The sequence below is a fragment of the Phalacrocorax carbo genome, chromosome 5, assembly GCF_963921805.1.
Source record: "Phalacrocorax carbo chromosome 5, bPhaCar2.1, whole genome shotgun sequence".
Lineage (NCBI taxonomy): Eukaryota > Metazoa > Chordata > Aves > Suliformes > Phalacrocoracidae > Phalacrocorax > Phalacrocorax carbo.
Window position 1 is genome coordinate 35,170,754 of NC_087517.1, and position 22,074 is coordinate 35,192,827.

Sequence of the window (22,074 nt, forward strand, 5' to 3'; positions counted from 1 at the left end):
TTAAGACGGAAGGAAAAGAAGCCACCCAAACACCACCCCAGAGATCTTACTCTTGCCCATTTCAATTTCCCCTCCTGGAATCCTCAACCGACAGGCTCCTTGTAATATCTGTAAACAATATTTGGAACAGTTTTAACCTAGTATTTTATACAAACAAGACAAATCACGCTAGCTGTACACGTCCTGGTATACACGTCTACTCTGTCATACATGCTCAATGTTGAATTTCATTCAAAGGAGAGAGGAGTAAAGGACAACAGAATAGCTAATTTTCTACACATCTGTAAAAGCAGGCAGGAGAAGAGATTTGGGCATGAGAGTCCCATCAGAGACATGGGCTGCTAGGAGAACAAACACCTTGTTAAGTACCACTGAGCCATTGCAGAAGCATTTCACAAGATTCCCTAGCTGCAGAAAAGCTTCAAATGGAAATTATTACTTCTTTGCAAGTCAATCCATCACAAGAGAAAAACCTGCAGGAAGTCAGACTCGATTAGCCCTACTTCTCCCAGGACTAGCTGCCAAGGTAACAGAACAGTGCAGGGTTTCACCCTACAACTTGCCATCGCTGTCTATTCTGCACATTAATTTATCTTCAGCAAAACACTGCTATTTTAAATGAAATTTTAAAAAAATATGGATGCAAGTGGTGCAGGAAGAGGAAGTAATATTCACCTAAACCCAAGCTAAGCAAGCACCTATTTAAGGGCACGGGAAGCTTAGACACATTACATGTACTGTCAGACGTGTTTGCATAAGTGTTAAACAACATCCACAGTCAGTAAGACACCTGAAATCACAGGATAAAAGTAATCAATTTTTAAATCAAGCCATCTCCTGCTATTCCTGTGTATCTCTTATCAAGAGATATCTCGGACAATGGGGGCAGTTCAAGAAGGTGCATTTCAACACAGAGTAATCACTCTTGTCCAGTCAGCTGTGAAGTTAGAAGCCAGCACACAGTGTTTTTATTAATATCTAGCATGATAAACAAAGGCATTTCCAAAGGAAATGTAACACTTTGTGGATTTAGAGAGGGACACCTTCCTAAAACATCAACAGAAAGCACCTCCCTCCCACAGAAGGAAAACAGCCAGTCTCACAGTGAGCAGAGAAACTCAACATATACTCACAGGTAGAGTGTTTTCCCTTGCTTTGTTTCAGCAAGATCTGTCATCTGAAAGTTTCAGGAAGCAAAAAGATCTATTCGCATGGAATACATGCAAGCTTCCCCTGTGGCAGAAGTATGTTAGGAGGTATGAGGAGCTCCAGCTCCACCCTTGCTTGCCAAAAGATTTTCCAAGGTTTCTCCTGGAGTGAACTTTGTTTTAACACAGGCTTGCGCTCTTTGATCACTGAAGGTAATCTCCAGAGCACTTTTAACTCCCGCAGCCTGACAGTCTGTAAACTGAACAACGGCAAGAGTAGCTGTATCTGTTCTGCATGTTTGAGGCCCATGCCAAAACCACTGTATCATGCAATCATGACTATTACACTGCACTAGTCCAGAGCACGGTTTTTCAGCCTCCTGACGTTTCATGAGAGATAGTTCCAGCAGGCCTAATTTCTTGCCTAAATTTATTCATGGCCAGCCAATATCCACTTCTTGCTTGGGCTAATGCTACAGAGGTTTTTTTTTTTGTTGTTTGATTTTAAGTTTAAATGTGTTTTCTTCCTCCCAGGAAAATATTTAGAGAGGATCTACTCACAGCCCTCATTCTGAATAAAGCATAGCCAGGATTGCTTATTTTCCTCTCAGCAGCTTCTCCATCCCCCAACCATCCCAGCAGCCCTTTCCACTACCACTACTATCTGAGCCCATCTTTACTGAGCAGGGCTAACCAAGGCTGTACAGAGGATTCCTGGTACGTTGTGGCAGCGATATTTCCTCACTGTGACCAGGAATATTTCTTCCAAGAGAAGGGGATTAATTTTTACCCTCTTCACTACTCTTTTACCATCTCCAAAGTTTCACCTGGAATCAGCGCTTCCCTGGCTTACCCTGTGCAACTAAGCTCAACTGCCCCATCAGTCACACACCTACTCTCACACACAAAAACTAGGAAGGGCCTCCAGACACTCAGTAACCAATTGGTTATTGGTTTAGCCGTAAGGTTTAACTTGTGTAGCTTGTAGGTTTAACTACTCCCAAAAATTATCTGCCTCTCAATCCCTACCACCTTCCTTCTGACCTTTCTCCAAGCCTCTCTTGATGAAAAAGGAGAGGAACTGGCATTCCCTGTCGTAAGTTAGACATCCCAGGTATTCCTTCTTTCACATCCGAGCATGCACCCCGCTAGAAAAAGATTTCTTTCCACCCTCAAACAAGCTCTAGCAAAGCTATTTGGCGGAAGGTTAACTGGTCCCTGGAGTCCCAGAAAAAATGGCACCTCTTCATCTCTCAGCCAGCATCGCCAGCACTTCTCTGTTAAACTGCTTATTTGCGTCCTCGAAGGAACAATGGAGAGGATTAATACCAACTTCACTTCCTTCAACAGCTCTCCTAAAAGCAGAACTAGCTTCTCATTACAGTGCCATCCAAAGAGTCCTTATGCAATAAGGACTTTAAGGATACCTCTTTGATCTAAAAAGACACCAATAACTGTCCTACAAATTGTTTTAACACAAAGGCACTAAAATACAGAGTAGGTACAACTTCCTCTGCTCATGCTTTCCCAAGATACAGAATTCAACACCCAGTAGTTTCCTTGTTTCATTTCTGGGGTGCAGGCTTTTCAAAGGTCAGTGGAGAAGTTAAAGCACAGTACCACAACATTACATATGCTCTACTGTGCACAAAAACTGGTTACCTTAAGGTCAAGCCTCTACAAAGGTAATCAAACACCAGTGTGCTCTTGCAGACACCAGGAAGAACAGATTCCATATAGAAAATGCATATAAAAGAGTAGAAATGTTTCAGGATGTGACTGCTCCATACCTGTTTTTATTTCCATTGTAGTAAGTCCTGCAGCTTCAAATATTCTTATTTCTAATTCAAAGTACCCCTGGTAGCACTTCAGAGCATACAAACTATGAAAATTATGGACAATTGCAGAAGAAGGAGCAGAGAGAAAAAAGCAAGAGATCTCACATACAGAACATATTTGTGAGCCCAGAAAACTTGTACCAATGCTGACCAGGCTGTGGTCACAAACTTTTAAAAACTGCTTTCTGCTGACAGTATGGAAAAATGAGTCTCGCCTTGTTGCCTGTATTTAGAAAACAAAGAAATCTACAGCAAGCAATTCTGATAGTACAGTACAACCAACTCTCCTGTTACACAGCACCTATTCCTCATAATTATCTCCTCTTTTTCTCCTTCCTATATACTTTTTCTTTCTTCCTGCTATCTTGCCTTTTAACAGTACTCTTGCCTAGCAGCATAAGGATTTCTGCTAATACAAGAGCCTCGTAAGGACTGCTGCCTCTTCAAGAGGAGAACAAGGCAAAGTTTATGAACATAATTAGTACACCCACACCAAAGCAATTCAGAGGCAGCACTGCACAAAGTCAGGGACAAAGCAATTACCTAAAGTCCAAGATACACCCACTCCCCACCCCTGCAAAGGAGAAAATCTTTGTGACAGTAAATGTTTCTCACCCTCGCTCCTTGGGAGTCTGGGTGTTTGGATTCCTTATCTTGGGCCTTCAGTAAGTCTGGCTGCTAGAGGCCACCTCTTGATTGCTTTCATCCCAAAGGCTCAAACATTAGTGTGCGTCTGTTTTCCACTGGAGAGAAAGGATGCTGCTCTTGCCTCTGGGGTCCAATACGCCTGCTATAATGTCTGCACAGAATGATTCCCCAACCAGTTTGCATCTGAGAAGGGGACTTCATAAGTCTACTTCATCTCTGACACCCTATTTTGAAACTTTAGTCTTTCTCATTGAAATGCTTTCATCACCACAGTGACTTTGCTAGTGGAATTAAAATATATCAAGAAACAGACACAAGTTTACTTGCTGATACTGTATGGGAAATTTCCCAGGAACAAGGAGCTGGAAGAGACAAAAGGATTAAGTGTCTGCATGGTTTTCTCCAAAAGCTATGCCACTAGCTCTTCACATGCAAAAAGACAATTTGGATGATTCTAGCCCTGCAGTCAGATGATACATTAGTCTAAAACCTTGAGTCTGCAAGCAACTCCAAAGACTCTACAGTCACTTAAACAAAGGTAAGCAAAAGGTGAGATAAACTGCTTGGTTTTACAACTTTCTTCAAACACTGAGCAAAGGATTAAAAATGGCAGGAGTCACTGAAAATGGCCACACACACCACAAAAGCACGCTCCAGCTCTACTGAAAGAAGAGCCTCCCACAGGCCAGGCTGGTCCCTGAGGATCAAGCCACACATTTCACAGTTACTCGCCTCCCAGATACAGGATATGATGGCAACAAGCATGATATGCCAGTGGCTTTGGGAGGATGGGGGACAGGCACCAGAGGTAAGCAAAGAAGTAGAGGCCACTTGGTTAGAGAAAAGACAGCTTGGCAGGACAACAAAGACAAAAATGATAAGGAAGTGTGGAAATGAGTTAATGTCCCTACTGAGGTATGGAAGCTGGGAACCCCAGACAGAGTTACAGAAAAAATTTATTTGCTCAGTGAGCAGAGGTACTTCTGCTATTCAAAGGAGAAACACCTACTACATTTCTTTCATATGTTTTTATATACACGAAAGCACATGGAAAAGTTTTGAGAACATCACCTTTCTCTTCCCCCATCACTCTTCCTCAAAACAGGGCTTAAGTCCAACAGCGAAAAAGAGGAGATCCTGGTCTCCACACTCGGTTCAGACGCCAAAATCTGGAGTCATAAAATCCAAAAGAGCAAAGCTTTCACAATCTACAAGCAAAGTGGGGCACGACTGTAAAGGGTGAATATCTTGAGACTAATGCTCAAACCCAGCAGGAAAGATTAACAAAAAGACCCTTGTGGCAGTTCCAGCATTCTCCTTAACAGCTACCTCACAGTATATGACAGAGAGTTGCAACCCTTTCCACTATCACATCGGCGCAAAAGAAAAATCTTTACTTTTACTCTTTTTTTTTTTATTCTAGGAACTGCAGAACAAAAGAAAATTAATGTTATTCTTTACTGCTTCTTTATGACAAAGAATGCCTTGATGTTAGTTTATACATCAGAAATCAAGCTCTGGTTTCCTTCTTTTTGGAGGATATGAATGGAGAGGTTACATAAGGGTGTAATAGGAGCTGTTACTTCCTTTCCCAGTTGAGGAGAAAAAGCTGTGGATCAGGTTACAGACTCAAGGGCTAGTCATCACTACTGCAGCCTTCCTAAATTTTTTGCCAGTAGTCCCCCAGCAAACAGGAGAACGCTACTTAGATACCTTTTATTTCAAAGTAAGAAGGCTCCAAAAATTTAAAAGACTAAGTACCTACCTACTAGCACTAGTATCTAGTACCCAATTTCCCTAGGGGGAAAAAGAAAGCCTTTTTTTTTTTTTGCCTTTGATTAAACTCAGGAAATTCCCTAAGCCTGGTGCATACAATCACTCAAGTCACCATCTTCCATTTCAGTTTGTTCTTCATTAGCACAATAAAAAGGATGAATGAAATATAAGGTAAGATTTATAGGATGGTCTGACACGTAAGCTGCACTAATAAGCTCAGGACACTGACAGAGCGCTTAACTTTGGCCGGCATGGTAGTGTTTGTCCCAGCTCTGACCACACAGGGCAAGCAAAAGGAGGAAACACGGTGTCCAGATGGGCCTGCATGAGCACTAAGCTGTTCTCCAAACCATCCCGCTTGTGCTTTCTTCACCTTCCTCTCCGATTCCCAAGCCACTGCTATTACTGCTGCTGAAGGAAGATGAGATCAGGCTCCAACATGAGGAATTTCTGTTCCCACAGAGCTCAGAGAAACCGGATGATCTCAGAGGATCATGTGAAGCAAGTCCATGACACTTCCATGAGGCAGAGAATCTCCAGTATACTGCCAGCAGTTTCTTAAGAGTGCAGTGGGAAAAACTAATGGCTTTGCTTATGTTTCCAATTTCTCTCTCCCACTTCCTCCTCTCATTTGCCAGACCTTTATTTTCCCTTCCCCTAGAAGCACTCATAGGCTTGTAATGTACATTTGCCCTTCTAAAGGGAATTACATGAAGTCTTGCACAACGTTTGAAAGGGCTAACGCACATAGCTAAATTAAACTACCATCCCCTGGCACCGTTTCCTCACGTAGTTCCCCCCCACAGATGTGATTTAACAGGGTCTCTTACAAAAAAAAAAAAAAAGGAAAGGAAAAAAGGTAAGTTTCTGTGACCTAAGATGCTTTCATGAGTTCTTTCACCTTTGCCTTGTGGAGCACTCAGTCTGTTTGTGGTGCCCATATGGAGCTAGAAGCTTTTAAGGTGTCCATTAAACACGCCACCTAATACCACACCAGTGTTTCCAGAAGCATCTTCTTTCCTAAGGAAAGGGGGGAACTCGTAGTAACCTAACACATCGGTAGTTGCTACACGGTGGTAAACACGAATATGAGCGGTGACCACTGTATGCCACTCTGGGAATAACGGGAACGCTGCAACTATTACACCTTGACACAGAATCAAGCCAGAGGCAGCACGTTGCATTGAGCACTAAATTAAAGACATTCTTAAACTCAGGCCTGGGACAACTGGAAATAAAAACACATAAGGAGAAGAACGCCATTACCTTTAATATGTTTAAAAGCGGCCAAGCACTTCACTCAACTTTAACAGATGGGTCGGACTATTTCTGTTCCCAACCACTGTGTGCTTCTGGGGAAAGCCTTGTTTTTGACACCAGGCTTGACAAAGTGATGATTCATCCTGGGAAAGATGGGCAGCTTGTTGCCAGCCTTAATTCACAATTAACAATAGGACAGCCGGATATGGGAAACTCATGATTCAACTCAAAAATTGCAGAGTCAGCTATTTTACCTGACCTTCACATTTTCCAGTAGCAATTTCTAATCTTTTTAGAACCTATTTTAAATAGTTTCTCCAACATACGTTTTAAGAGGAGTTTGGTTTTGTTTCATTACTGTTATGTTTGTCCTTCAGGATAGTCGTCCTGATTAAATACATTGTAACTGATTTAATCACATTGTCTGAAATGGCAAAGGTTTAAATGACTCAAAAAAGCAAACAGCACGCATGCACACGGACAGATGTGCACACAGGTACTGCGGTAAGGCAAGTGCGTGCTGGTCCTATGCACGTCGTGACCGTACCGCCAGCCCCACTCCCTACAGGCCCTGCTCAGATGGCCATTGTTTTGCACGGGAGGCTCTGGCCACTCCGAAGAACAAAGGGATGCCCTTCCCAAAACACAGCAGTAGCAGATGTCCTACACCACATCCCAGCAGCCTCGGCCTCCACAGGCGCAAACAGATGGTCTTAGCTGGGAGGCTACACCAAGCCGTCCTCACAAGCAAGCTCTTTGGGACAACAACCCTGTCCTGGAAAGTCCTTCCCTCAGTCTCTTCTCCAAAAGTTACCCGACGGCAGAATTTATCATCCTGCTCCAAGTTAGCGACACTCTTCCCATGGTCCTCCCCTCTTCCCATAACCGAACCCGCTCTTTTGAATTAAGCGAAGCTGCGCGCACACAGCAATTATTTTAGACAAGAAGAAACAGATGCCACGGTCTCTTTCCAGAAAAAGCACGCACACGTTCTTATTTTAAAGGGTAAGATCCGGACCATCTCTGCGTGCGCGCACACCAGCATTCAAGCCTAAATTAAGCTGCCTAAAAGCCCACAACCGTCCACCCGATGCTAACGAAACCCACAGCGCCCGTAAATCCTCCCAAAGCCGCAGCTTTGCCCCGGGAAGGCGCCGGGGTTCCCAGGCTCGGCACCCGGTACCACCGCTCCCTTCTCCCGCAGGACCGGGTGCCCAACTCCCCCCTACCCCAAGCCTCTGCGGCACCGGCCCCGGCCCCGCGGGGGGCGCGGCGGGTCACGCCGGGCTGCCGGTACCGGAGCCCCGCCGCCCCCCGATCCCGCACAACAAAGGCGGCCCGGGGGAACCCCAACACCCCCCGCGGGGGGAGCCGTACCTCTGCCGCCGAAGGGCGCTGCCCTCCCGCCGTCCCGCGGCCGCCCGACGCTTCCCGCCCGAGCCGGCGGCGCAGCGGAGCGGAGCGGGGCGCACCCCCGGCCCCGGCCCCGCCCGCGGGGGGCGGAGGCGCCGCCGCCCCCCGGCCGCGCCCGCCCCGGCCCGCCCCGGCCCCGCAGCGCCGCCCGGCGGGCACCGCTCCCGCAGCCCGCCCGCGGCGCCAGCCCACCCCAGCCCCCCCCTTTCTTCCGCGGAGGGCGCTCCCCCCTCCGCGGGCGACCCCCAGGTGCTCCGGGCCGGAGTCCTCCTCGCCCCATCCTCCCCGTGTGCTGTAAAGGTGGGGGGCTCGGGGCGGGGGTTTCACCCGTCCTGTTTGCCGTACGACCCAGACCTGTAAGCCTCTGCAGTTCTCCAGCTCTACCCTAGCATCGTCTTTTATTCCAAACCCCCCCACCATATAGTTCACCTTTCACCTTCAAAAACTAAACAAAAAGAGGAACTGACCTATCTTACCATGAAACCCAACATCCCCGCCTAGATTCCTGCAATAATGTTTTCAGCACCTCCTCAAAACATACCAGCATTTTAAATGCAAGCACCCAAAAGTATTTACAGCAAGCTCTGACATAACCTATCTTATCTTCCCAATCCTGCCCCTGATAAGCGCATAAGCCATCAACAATGTAGGGCGACTACCCCATTGTGTGAAAAGGGAAGAAAAAAAAAGTAAAAAGAAAAAACCCTAAGGGCCATATTCATACCGTGTCACAGCCATTTGCTGGCCTGAAACTGAGTCTGAAGGAAAATAAGCAGACTTTTCTCCCCACCCCCATAAAAACTCCCCAATGCACAGATCAGCCAGGGGAGTATTTAGGTCTGAGTATTACACTCACACACTTCCTGGCAAAATACTCACGTGAAAAGTTTCACTATGTGTACTTTTTCCTAAGAAACCAATTACCACATTGTCTTTATGTTATTTTTTCATTATTGCAAGTAGGCTTTTCAAGCTAACCAAATTACATATAAGAACTATTATATTTAAAGAGAAAAAAAATTTTAAAAAACCTAAAGGAGGAGATAAAGGTAAATTTGGCTTTTTTCTCTGGCTCTTTAAGCCTACGCACTCCACTTACTTCTGCAAGAGTTGAAAAGGGCTGAACCATTGCACTGTTTCTGAGCTGGGTTGTTTTTAAGCTGCAATAAGCTTCAGTTCAGCTACAAGCTAAGCCCATGTTTGATAGGTAACAGCAAAGAGGACCTGAACTGCAGACACACAACCAAAACTTCGTATGTGGCAGAAATCCAGCTTACATCACCCAATTCCATGTGATCAGAACCACACAGTAAAGGTGCAAATTGCACTTTGAAAGCCTTTCTCATTAAAACACTTCAGTTATTTCAACGTCAATACTATATTTTCAGCTACATATGCTATTCCTTGGTAGTCCTTCTGCTTATAGAAAGATATTGCATTCTCACACAATTTTTCAAATCTGTAACTATATAAATGTTAACGACAGCTTTCAGATGAGTTCTAGGAACTCGAGCCCTACAGCCCTACCAATTCATAGACTCATCCCTATTTTATTATCTGTAGATATTCTGAGCAGATGCTTAGCTCCCTAGATTTGTTTTGCCCTGAAGTTTTTATATCTGTAAAAATAATGACTGCTTTCATGAGAAGTGATCAAAACCATTTCAACAAAGTATTTTTCCCACTTGACAATTGAAGGCTTGGTCAAAACTCGGTTCTATGGAAAAAAATTACAGTTCTGATGCCGGTGTTCTCAGGAAGAGAATTTAGGTTTTGGTTGGTCTGAAAGGCACACAGGCAAGAACCATTCCTGAGCAGCACCATTGACCCCATCCCTTTTGCCCTGTTCTCCATTCAGAGGTGAGTGCTTTGCTCATGACTCAGCTTGCTGTTCTGGGACATGGTTATTGCATTCTTTCCCAATCAATGAAGGAAAAAAAAAAAGAAGTAATAATTTCCTTTTACTCCAAATCTGAATGAAAACTAAATTCAAGCTTTTGTAAGGAAAACAGTTACTGTCCGGCCAACACTATTTATCAACAACGCACCCAGAGCAGTGAGTAGCATCACAAGACAGTAACTGCAACCATTTCACAGAGAAAGCACCTATTTCAACTTTACACATTAAAATTATTGTAGGTCATTGCATTGGCATGAAAAGACAACATTTTCTACCTCAGAGGTTAAAATTCTCCATTTCATCCAAAGAGAAGCTTCAACACAGGAAAAAACCAGTGTCGCTTTCCTTCCATGGTCTTACTGCTGTGCTTCAAAAGGCTTAATCGTGCCTGCTTCTCAGGCGCACTCTTCATGCTCATTTGATGCTTAGATTCCTGCAAATGAGAATGACCATCTGTAATAGCTGGTGACATTAGGTAGCATTTGTAACACAGATAATATTAAGCATCCTCGTGAGGCTGCCTTGTCCTCCAGGAAATTAACCAAAAATATGCAGTTTTCCCCAGCCTTCCAGCACTCCATTCCCTCCTTGTTTCAGATCTGTGTGAAAGAAGATATCTCATTACCCATCCTTATTCTGGGGCAATTTTCTATTCTCAGTCTTTATAAAATGTGAATTAGCAGCCAAATGCTACATCTTACACTCTTTGCTTTGTTGTGGCTTAATAAGAAACATTGGTCCTGAAACCGGTGTTCTTTCCTGAAAGCAAGTTAATACAATACAACAGGTATCACAACTCAATCTATAATTTCTTTTTTTTCATTCTACTACATCTATTGGACTACCATAATTACCACTGACTCAATCTGCAGTAAATGAAAAGAAAAACTAAAATAAATTAAAAGGTGTGCCTGGTCACAGATGATCAGGCAGACACCCAGAATTCTTTTCTTTAAGAAATGGCTCATTTCTTAAAGCCAAATGGTATAGCCTGGGCCATATCTCTTGATCAGGGTTAATCAATATTCAACACATAGTCAGGCCTCTTTTGAATGTTAGATATAACCTAGAGAATATTTAAGGGGAATTTCCAACACTGAATCATTAAATATGCTTTCTTTAGCATGCACACGTCATCCTGAAAGGGCAGAGCCAGAGGCTTCGTTTGGCAACAGCCTACAGCAATTTCAGAGTGAAAACAGGAACGTGGCTGCATCCCTGTTTTGCAGCTGGGGAATCATGGACTCACCAGAAGCTGTGGCAGACACCTGTGTACATCAGAGCAGTTTAGGAGCTGCTTATTTACAGATGACCCTTTTTTTTTTTCTCCCTTTGGACATTTCCACAGGTTGGATTATATTCTCTTGACTACAGCCTTAAGGCCTACAGCTTCACAAGTCAAGCAAGTAAACCAACTGTAAAACTAGCTATTGCTAAGATTGGAAGGGAAAAACTAGTGATTCGGGCACCCATTTTGACTGATAAACCACGAATCAAACCCACAACAGTCCTTCAGTCTGCCTAGGACAATCCTTGGCAATTGGAAGAGCACTAGTCAATGGCTAGAAGTACTTCCTAGCCAACCTTGCCGAGAAATAAAACTCAGCCAAAAACAATAGAGCAATTACTTGACAGAGCTGAAAACACAATTTAGATGTCCATGTTTCTAATCTCGTGCTTAACTACAAGACCAAGCTTAGCCATTTTTCCTATACTTGGTGAGAAAATTCTGCACACTTATAAAATGTTGCAGCTATACCTCTGTTCTAACTCAGTGGGACTGAGTGCATACCAGAAGTTTTGGAAATATACCCTTACGGTAGTTATAATACTTTTCCACTTCAAGAAAAAAAAAAAAAACAACAACAAACACAACAGTATTCAGAAGACATCAGCAGGAAATCTTGCTCCAAGGCTGAGCACAGGGATTTAACAAGTCTGTGGCTTCTTTGTCATGGAAAATGGCCACAGGTTTGAGCTCTGTCTGCACACAAGTGAATGATTCGACAAACAAACTGCCAGTAGTCCAGATAATTCCAGTTTTGTGACTGCAAAACCAGAAAGCAAAAACTGTACATGAACACAGCTGATCCTTCACCCTCCTGTGGCAAATTAAATTGCATGCAAGTTAGAACGAACAAGCAGTGGCTCTGTACAGCCACGTGCTGGAAAGCTCCGCAGGTGCTTTGGAAAGCATCGGTTAATTCAGTACTCAGACAGATCATCTGCCGTCTGCAACAATATACAGGATTTGTATTCCCATCTGTCTAAAAACTGTCAACTTTCCATTTTGCCATAACGTCTCCTGATTTTGCCAAATAGGGAGTTTCCCTTGTTGTTGAGAGGCAGCAATATGCCTTCAATTAGCACAGGATTTTTGTTCTTTGCAGCAAAGACCTGCGTAAGACAGCCTGAGGGTCTAGACTTAGAACTGAAGAGAAGAGGTTTCCCCAGGGGACATTTCAGCCTGTGTGTTGGCATTAAGCACAGGACAGGATCTGACAGGCAGCATTCACTTTTTTTTGCTAATTCAGGTTTGAAATAATTTTGGTATGTGATGTAAGCTACCAGAGTCCCCAAACTTAACTTGTAGGTTTCATGCTAACGGTCCTGTGATAGCCGAGAAACCCCTGGTATGGAGGTGGCTCAGCCCCTGCCTCCTGCCATCACACACCAGGCTCTATCTAGCAGCTGAGTGCTCCCTGGAGGCATCAACACATTCGGGCTTCTCAAAAGGCACATCTGGAAAAGTTTTGCCCTGTCAGTGCTAACACTGGCGAGATCTTTACATCAGCATGACCAAGTTACAACGGGGATATGTTAGAAGTTTCATTTCCTCAGTTCTTTCCTTTGAAAACACATTTGAAAACTGACTGGGTATAAGTCTGGGGCTGGCTGATTCAATTCAACAAAATTTCCCCAGAAATGGATTTGGGTGTCCTCCTTAGCAGCCAGCAGGAAGGAAGGATGGAAAAACTCCTGGAGAGTTCAACACTGGCAGACTCCGTGGCTCTGTAAGCACTTTGTACAAGGGCACATGCCCAGTCTGATCCAGTGGTCTCAGCAGCTGGACCCAGTTGCTACCAAGCAGAATGAACCTCCTTGCACTTCATCTGCTCTGAAGGGCTGAGCACCTCCCTGTTACATACTCGGGTGATTATTTTCTGGTTTCTCTTCATAAGTATCTGGGATGCAGCGCACAGAAAAATGGACTCCCCAGGGAAGCAGGTACTACACTGCCCGATGGACTCACTAGCTGCTGGATCAGCACGCTGAGTCATGAAACCAGGAGTCCCCAAACAGTTTGTCTTCTCTTCCTATTTTTTAAACAAACCACATGCAACTTTCCCTGCTAACCTGCCTTAGTAACTTTTCCCAGGATGGATTCGCAGTATGTGTCTGCTTTTCAGTTCAAGGTAAAATCCATTAAAAAAAAAAAAAAAAAAGCAGAAGAAAAGAAAATTAAAAACATAAGAAAGCTATGAGAACCTTCTGAACTGTCACCCTGTAATTCTGCAAATGTGGAATGTATTTCAAGGGCTTAAGGAAGAGTTTGCTGAGAGGTAACTCTTACAATTGCAGCCTTCCTAAATAATATTCCCACACACACCCCAATGAGGTGCACTGTTGATGTCATGGAACAGGAGAAGGCCCCTTTTTTCCTAGTATAACAAATTAATCTTTCCACCCTCTGAAAAAGAAACTTTTTTGAGACATGGCTGCATGCATTCCTTCACAAACACCCCCTCAAGCAAGTCATAAAAAAGCATATTTAAGGGAGGGAAAGGCCCAGTGTCCTGCGAGATTCAAAAGTTCACGTCAGATCAGTCTTCTCATTAAGCGGCAAGGGAAAAATCTTTAGTTTGAAGCTTAGGGAGCACTAGGGAGAAGAGTTTCTTTGGGTACTGAAAAGTTAAGAAAAGCAGTAAAGTATTCATGCTGCGATCTCTGTGCATACAGGAATATACAGTCTGCAAATCTTTGCAGCAGGGCAATTACGGATATCTTTTCCCATTTTATATGCTTCTCACAGAACTCTTTGATTTTGTAACGTATGTGTTTTTGTGGGTTCCCAAGCACATTATGTGATGTGTTAAAGACAGAGTTGCCCTTATACTGAGACTTCTAACCACGTGTAACATCTGTTTGTGAGGATCTTCCTTCCCACAGGCATATGAAAGTAGCAGTGACGCGTTCTTGTGCTTTGTACGGTCCTCTGCTATCAAGGACTCTGCTAAGAAGGAAAACTTGTACTTGGATTAAGGATATTGGACTGTACTGTTCTTGCAAACAAAATTACCCAACACAAAAGCGTTGGAATTGAACTGTAGGTATATTCAAACTTCTTTTCAGAATAAAGCCAAGTATATCATAATAGTAAATCCCACATGTCATGTATCAAGGCTTAACAAGTTGCTGCAGACTGGGAATGACCATTCCTGTGTGGTAGTATGAAAACATGTGGAATTTTCTACAATATATTTATCAAGACTTCTAATGAGGAGTTATGTTTTATTATTATTTTTCCCACCATCTAAAACTGGTCTGCAGTTTACACTAGAATTTGGGGGGTGGGGGGGACCCAAACAAAAAACCAAAACAGCCTACTTCTTACAAAAGTAACTGACAGAAGATGGTGTTAGAAAAAAAGTTGCACCATTTAAGACAACAGAAGTTTTAAAAGAGAATGACCTGGGTCTTTAACAGGAAACTCTGAAATCTTAACAAAGGCCTTATACAAGGTCTTATCACAAATACTAATACTGAACTGTGTACATGTAGTTACATATGAAGAAGTTATTTTATGTATATTTCCTTTAATTATGTATGATTCTCTCACCTTTGTGATTTCCTTAAAGAAGAGTTTAAACAGGAACTGACTATGCAAGTTTTAGGCTGTGGACTCAAACCTTTTTTGGCTCCAAGCAAAAGTGCAGACAGATGGACAGTTCAGCCAAGCTCTTTGCTGGCTATCCACCAGTCTATGAATGGTAGCAACAATGAAAGCAGAAAAAATAATAAAGAGAAATGCAGCATGAAAAAAAATCAATGGCTAAAGAACTCAGAAATAAGATATTTCTGGAAGTTTTATCTTAATAGTTTTCTAAGCCTGAGAGTCTTCCACTTCCCCTGCTAGCTAAAGAAAAGAGATCAACTTATCTAGGGCACATAAGGACAATTTTTTCTTCCAACTTATTTGCAAGAAAGGCCTGTGGAAGGTAACCCAACTGGGATGGATGTGACTGTACATGCCGGACAGATGCTGCCAGCATCAGAGTTCTTCCTATGTTCCCCAAATGTTAACTACTCACTGGAGATTATTCATGTCTTATGTGTAGGGAAATAGCAATTTCTTTGTTCGCCAGCTTTATTTCAACATAGCGAACTCTTTAGGAGTGCAAATTTTTGCCAACAAGAAGCAAATCAATAACATAAGTATATGGCGTGTTTCTGCTTCCATCATAGGTGAATGCAGTGCTTGTAAGAGATGCTATTTGCAACCTCTTGAAGCACGGATCTTGAATCCAGCCTCAGCTACACCAGCATGAACCAACTGCAATTCTAGTGGAAGAAGCAAGGCAATGTAACTGATGCCTCAGCCAAACTTTTATCTCTGTCCAAACAGAAACAGAGCAAACACATCAGTGCAACTTCCCTCTACATTGCCCTATTAACTCTTCATCAGTGCACTTACTCAAGCTACTCCACTACCTGTTTGAACCCAAGAATATGCTTTATTAAATGTATAGTCTGTCAAAATGTATCTTACATGAACGCTTCCAGCATTCATTGATTGTGTATGATTTAGCTATTCTGTGATTATTATTCTGCATAATATATATATCTTCTCATTTTTACACAAGCAAAATGTACATATTATAATCAAATCCTATATATTTATGGTGTTTGGTCCTGTGCATGTGTTGTCCTATGGTATGTATTACAAACCATTTGCTTAAATAGATCTCATCAACAGGCAGTCACAGTCTATCTTTTCTTCAAAGCATCCACTTTGCTATTTCATATTCACTCAAGAAACACTCTTATTGTGAGAGTAATAAACCATCCTTATCTCCACAACTGGTTTAAGTAAAAAGGCCCTGCTACTTCTTGAGAGACTGCAGCCAGTGAAGTGCATAAACCATGTTCATGTTTAAGTACTATTCCTAAATGCATGGTTATTTGAAGCAGAAGAGCTGGACTGAACCAGGCTTTGAACATTGAGAATACCCTCTGTAAAATCCATAATAACTGCTTAACAAAGATCACTATTTTTGATCCTCACACAGATGCTGACTGTCCCACAAGCCCCGGGTATTACGCCCACTTCCAACACCGGGTGAAAAAAGGTAAAGAGAGGAGGACATAAATTAAAACCCTGTACCAAGCCATTTTGGGGGTATTACCCAGCAGACCACAAGAAGACTGAAGGTCACATTTCACTTGCATGAAGAGAGATATTTCTAACTGACACTTACTAAACAAGCAGACTGACTACTTGCTTTAGACAGTCCTGAACAAATATTAATTGAAACCATCTGTAGGACATGTTATCTCTGAAGTAACTAAAGACGTTCAGTTGACTTTGGACTAAATTACCCAACAGCTTCCACACAGAAAAAGCACATTCATGAAAGAAAGTGATTTCCTGTTTTAATATAACAGGCAACTAGAAAGGGCATACACATGACACTATTTTCTTTAGGAAAGCACAACTAAGAGAGAAAAAAATAGCTAGAAAGCTGTCATTTCATCTGTCTGTGAAGTCTGAAGCACCTGCTTAAGGGATTAATTACTCTTTTTGCCTTAAAAAATTAATGAGAGACTGGGTCCTGAGGGAAAGAGATAAAAAAGGAACCTTTCCTCCAACATATCACCCTTCCCAGGGGCCAGGGAGAGTTAGATGCATTGTACTTCGTAGATCACAAAGATTGCTCCTGCCATACATTTTATAAATACTGGAAAAGAGATGAGGGAGAAGGGTGCCTGCCCCTCTTCTCCATCTCATTTGCTGCTTACGCCTATACAAAAAGAATGAGAAGAGTCCAGATTGGTCCAAGTTCTTTGCTGTACTGCCTCTTATATCTAGCAGTTACCTCAGCAGGGACAATGCCAGAAAAACTTCCACTATAGGGTGCTTGATGAAGGTTACTGCACCATACTTTACAGGCAACCACTCTGTGTAATGGTTTAGCATCATGCTAAACATGCTGTCAAAGCCAACGATGTGTCATCAAGGCCACAGAACTGAGCAGCCTGTTGAAACACAGGGCAACAAGCAATGTAAAAAGGCAATGGAGAAGCAGATACTGAGGATACATATGCTATTCAAGCCCTTGAAAGGAATACTCATGGGGAGGGAGTTTCTGTGATCCGATGAAAGGATCACAGATAAAACGCATTTGCTTTGGTGCAAGAATTAGGATTGGTAACTTTATCAAGATAGCACACCAGAAAAGAGAGAAAAATCTCCCAAAGGCTGTATTGCAGCAAAGCTGGTAGACTTCAAGTAAAACTAGGTAGGCTATAATGAATGTTTTTGACTGTAGGGAGGAAAATTAATGACTTGAATCCAGAAACCACCTCTGCCTACATACAGAACTAGGTCTGTAGTAGATCCTTATTCAGCCTGTTTCCTACAAAAGACATTAATTTACATTTTCTTGTTTAAAGAATAGATACCTTTCTCCATGTGAGAAAATCCAGTAGACACAGGCTCAGAGGAATGAATGAGCACTGCCGAGACCACTGCACATTTCATACAAACACTCACCAACGGTTATTACTTTGAGATTTCAAAGCTCATGAGGAAAATGCATTGTTGGGTTGTTGGTTGTTTTTTTTTTTTCAGAGCAGAAACTGGGATATCAACCCTGTTAGTCTGCAGCTGCTCACCTGACAGCACAATGTGAGAGGCATGAGGCCTTAATCAATCTCAGACTTAAGGAAGTATTTCTTTTAAAGGCTATCAACGTTAATGAACAACTTGGTCTTGTTTAAACATCCAGACTATGATGTGGGCAAGTATCTGAGTTCATCATGGCCTCGATCTTTTGAACAGCCAGATTTTATTTGCTAAGCATTGGTCAGGCCAAAAAGAATGAGCTTATCCTGAGTGGCGGTGGCTGGACTTGAAGTCTGGACTTTAGATAGCAGAACATTTAGGATTTGATGCAATTTTGCCTCGGCCACCTATGCCAAGTTTTGGGCTGTCCTTGTAAACCCAGAGAGCAAAGGAAACTGTCCTGGAGCCTCACTGGAAACTGGAAAGGGACACCCTCACTCTAAAAGCCTTTTACTTTGTGCTTCTGTATCTAAAAGCTTAAAAGAGATGACAAATCTTTGTGCCAAAGGTAAGAATAAAAACACAACTGGATGTACTAATGTTAGCTATGGTTTTGCTATTCCTTGCACGTGTTAGGAGCAGAGGATTCCAAATTAAAAGCCATACTGAAAGCCAGAAACTAAATATCGCATCAGTTTTAAAAACAAACCCTTCAGAAAACTAGTCCTTTCACCTCATTTATGAGGTGAATTTATATGGGTTCATTCTATCCTTTGATTAGTTTTTATTGTTTTTTGATTATGCCAGTAGTCTGCCATATTGTTGCAAAAACCATACAGGTGTTTAATTTAGAGTAAAAAGGCTTTTGTGCAATTTTTTAAATCATTAAACTCTTTCTACTAATATAAGATTTTTATTACGCCTTTTGAACTTATACTTTTCGTACATAGTGGTTCAGATCATATTAAAATATCTCCTGTGAAATTGGAATTGCCCTGCATGATTACTAATCTACTAAAACAAGGCTTTTCTAATGCTTACTGATCTGTCCTGTGTACTGTTGCACAACAGCTTCTTACGAATTTATTAATGACAGAGATATCACTATTGAAATATTCAGTACGTTACACTGGGGTTTCCCACTCCTTCCCTCAGGGTAGACTCTTATTGCTCTGGCTCACTCAGCATCTGTATTACTGATACAGTAATACTGCAGTTTTATCTTTGAAGTTTTTGAAGAAAAAAGTTGCACCAGAAAGATGTGCATAGAAAGGGGTATGAAATACCAATTAATATGTTCAGCCACCTGCAGAAACAAAGCCCTATCCTCTGAAAGTAAGATTCAACTAATTAAGGGGCAAGTGCACACTTACTTGCCAGTGACACTCATTTGGTCCTTTACATCCTTTTCAACTGGAGAAGAAGGGTTGCAGCTACTTCCGCAGCCTCTTGTCCTTCTTGCTTTTTCAGCCTTCATTGCAACGAAACTTTTAGGAATTTTAGTGAAATTCATATTCAGCAAATAAACTGTTTCCTGAAAACCATGCTCTAAGTCTACACTGAAGGTATCAGGTGGTGAAGAACTTCACCTTTTAGCTTGATCCTGCAGCTGCATTAACACTTCCTCAGGATAGTCGAGCTTTGTTCCAAAGCTCTTATCTGCCACCACTCCAAATACAACACATCATGAAGCTCAGATTCAAAGCTATGTACACAAAGATGTGCTGGAAATGTCACTGCCAACGTAATAATCCCTTGTCCACATTACATGGATATTTCAAAACAGACACACATTTCAGGGCATTTTGTTTAGAATAATTTTATCTCTGTATTTAAGAAAAAGCATAATGCAAGACAAACTTCCTGAAGTCCAAGCACAGAGTAGGATCATGCAACTGCTTCACACAGGGTTAAATTCACCACCACGCTGAGATCTAACATGAGAACACCAGATTATCACTTAAATAGTAAATTTTTGCTTTAGGACACACAGCTTGCCAGTCCTCATTAGCAGAAGACTATGGCACAGCTGAGGAAACTGCTCCCCTCAACTTATATTTTCCTAAAGGATCCATAGAAATGTAAGCTGAATAAGAGAAAGGAAAAGAGAAACAGTCTGCCCCAGATGCCAGCTGACTGTTTAATCTTAGGACAACACCTACCAGCTACAGCAGCTGGAACGCATGGATGGGAGCCCCCAGACTGCCTCTGAACCACCTCTGAAATGGCCAAAGCTGTAGCCATGGCAGAACGGAGCAATACAAGGACTGGTTGCATGACCTGAAGTCATGCTTTAGCCTTCACTGCACACATTCCCTTAGAGCTGGTGTTTTGAGGCATAATTGCTCATCTAAGTTAATATTAAGCAGTTTGTAATTTTAACTAGGGAGACCATGCATCCTGTAGTCTTGTCTTAAAAAAATTTCTAAAAGTAAGGCTAATCACTTACAGATCTTAGATGTCACATTTATTTTTCAGTTGGCACTTGAAGAGTAAACAAAAACAAGTTGGGTTTGTTTTTTTTTTTTTTTATAAAAAGCGAAATCCTGCCCATCTGCTTTTGTCCTTCCAGCATCTATGTTAAAAAGTCTTGAGCAGCATATACTTCCTCCCCCCCCCAACCATTTCCTTGTGAACCAGTTAGCTACAGCTGGTTTCAAACATAATAATCATCTATGGTAACTCATTTTATTTGCACAAGGGATGTGTTAAATATTGTCTTATTCTCTTTCTTCTGTGTACTCTTCCTAAAAAAGAAGAAAGTGTTACGTATTCCAGCTCTACAGGGTGCCAAACATAGACATCTCCTGAGCAAACAGAATAAGTTACTCAGTATAATAACTATAAAGACAAGAATAAGATTACAAGAAAACATTCTCTACAGCTGCAAACACTAGCTGCAAAGGCTTAATATTCACCACCATAACATTTTCATGCTGGGCCTATTCCGATCCCTTCTCTTCCCATTGCTAAAGCAAGCAGAATTTTTTTCCATTATTATAGAACTCCTATGTACTATTTTTGCAGAGAGGAAGGGATGTGTGTTGATAAATTAGTCTGAAAGCCAATCAAAACTAACACTGGATCATGCGTCTCTTATTTTATGGTTTGACACCCCCCACCCCCCAAAAAAAAAAAATCAGAAGTGAATAGCCTGAGGAGTTTCTGCTTTGGCAGGACTAGAGTAAGGCAGTAGCCAAACACATTGCTACTGGCATCCAGTCTTGGAAATTTTAAGCCAGCGAAATCATAGCTTGCTTCGGTATAATTCAAACAGATGCTCAAAGGGAGCACTGCAAGGCTAAGAAAAGAAATTATGCTAAATGTATTTTAATAATCAAAATGTCTTGAACAATCAGGAGAGGAGAAATATGGTATTTCTGTGTTGTGAAACTAAATCAGGAACACTGACAAAAAAAGACCAACAACCAAACACGCATGGTAGTAATTAGATGAGAATTCTCCCCTGTGCCCTAAACCAGTCAGTTTGGCCTAGTGCTGTGTATCAAATCTTGTATTTTATAGGTCTGAATTTTTGCAAGCCATGCATCTTCTGCAAACATGCAAAGATTTTACAAAGAATTGTAAGCCATCAACCAAGGTCTGTCTAAATGCATGTATTGCCATTTCCTCTAGAACACTGTTAGATATTTTGATGTCATTGCTCAGATAGGAAAAAAAAAGGGTTCATAGCAATAATGATCTTACTCATTATCTTATATAGATATGTGATATAAAAGTATGTGCATCACTGTAGCTGCTTTACATTGATTGTGGTGGGGAAAAAAAGCCATTAACAAATGTAATGACTGGTTAAAGAAAGCTCATGCCTAACACCGTTAGGGTCAATCTCAGCTATTCTTATGAAGCTCCATATGGTCTCTATAGGAAACAACTATCACTTTATGAGATAACACAAGTTTCTGTCCAGCTTGTTCAGTTTCTAATGGAGTTTGGAAGTGTCTGTTCATTCTGCTATTTTGAAGTCACTCTCCTCATTTTTTAATGACTTTATAAACAGAGCTATTGTCTCCTGGATAGAGTACTAGGTCTGATTTCCATCTGTATTAAATACTCCTTATGACTCCCTCCAGCAGTATAGGGAACCTTCAAGGAATAGTACGAAACTCAGCCTGACTAAGGCCCATTGACAATGCCACAATGAGGCAAAGGGGCCTCGTTAGAAAGTGAGAAATTAGGCTCCCTGGCATTTAAAGAAAAATAAAGCAACCTACAAGATATACATAACATTTCTGTTTTCTTCATGAATAGCAATGATCCATATGGTGACATTTAATCTATGAC

The 22,074-nt window shown here is 42.0% G+C and overlaps 1 protein-coding gene across 4 annotated transcripts in view; it reads right to left on the reverse strand.

Moving 5' to 3' along the window:
- MYO1B (myosin IB) overlaps positions 1 to 10,391 on the reverse strand; it is a 115,664-nt gene extending 105,273 nt beyond the window's left edge. For 2 of the 4 annotated variants that reach the window (XM_064451990.1, XM_064451989.1), the window contains exon 1: positions 10,259 to 10,389. In XM_064451990.1, the coding sequence (XP_064308060.1) occupies positions 10,259 to 10,285 (27 nt within the window). In that variant the 5' untranslated portion in view covers positions 10,286 to 10,389. Of the gene's footprint in view, positions 1 to 8,047; positions 8,132 to 10,258 lie in introns of those variants that run through there. The other 2 variants (XM_064451987.1, XM_064451988.1) reach the window with 2 other exon arrangements.
- Positions 10,392 to 22,074: the final 11,683 nt, after the last annotated feature.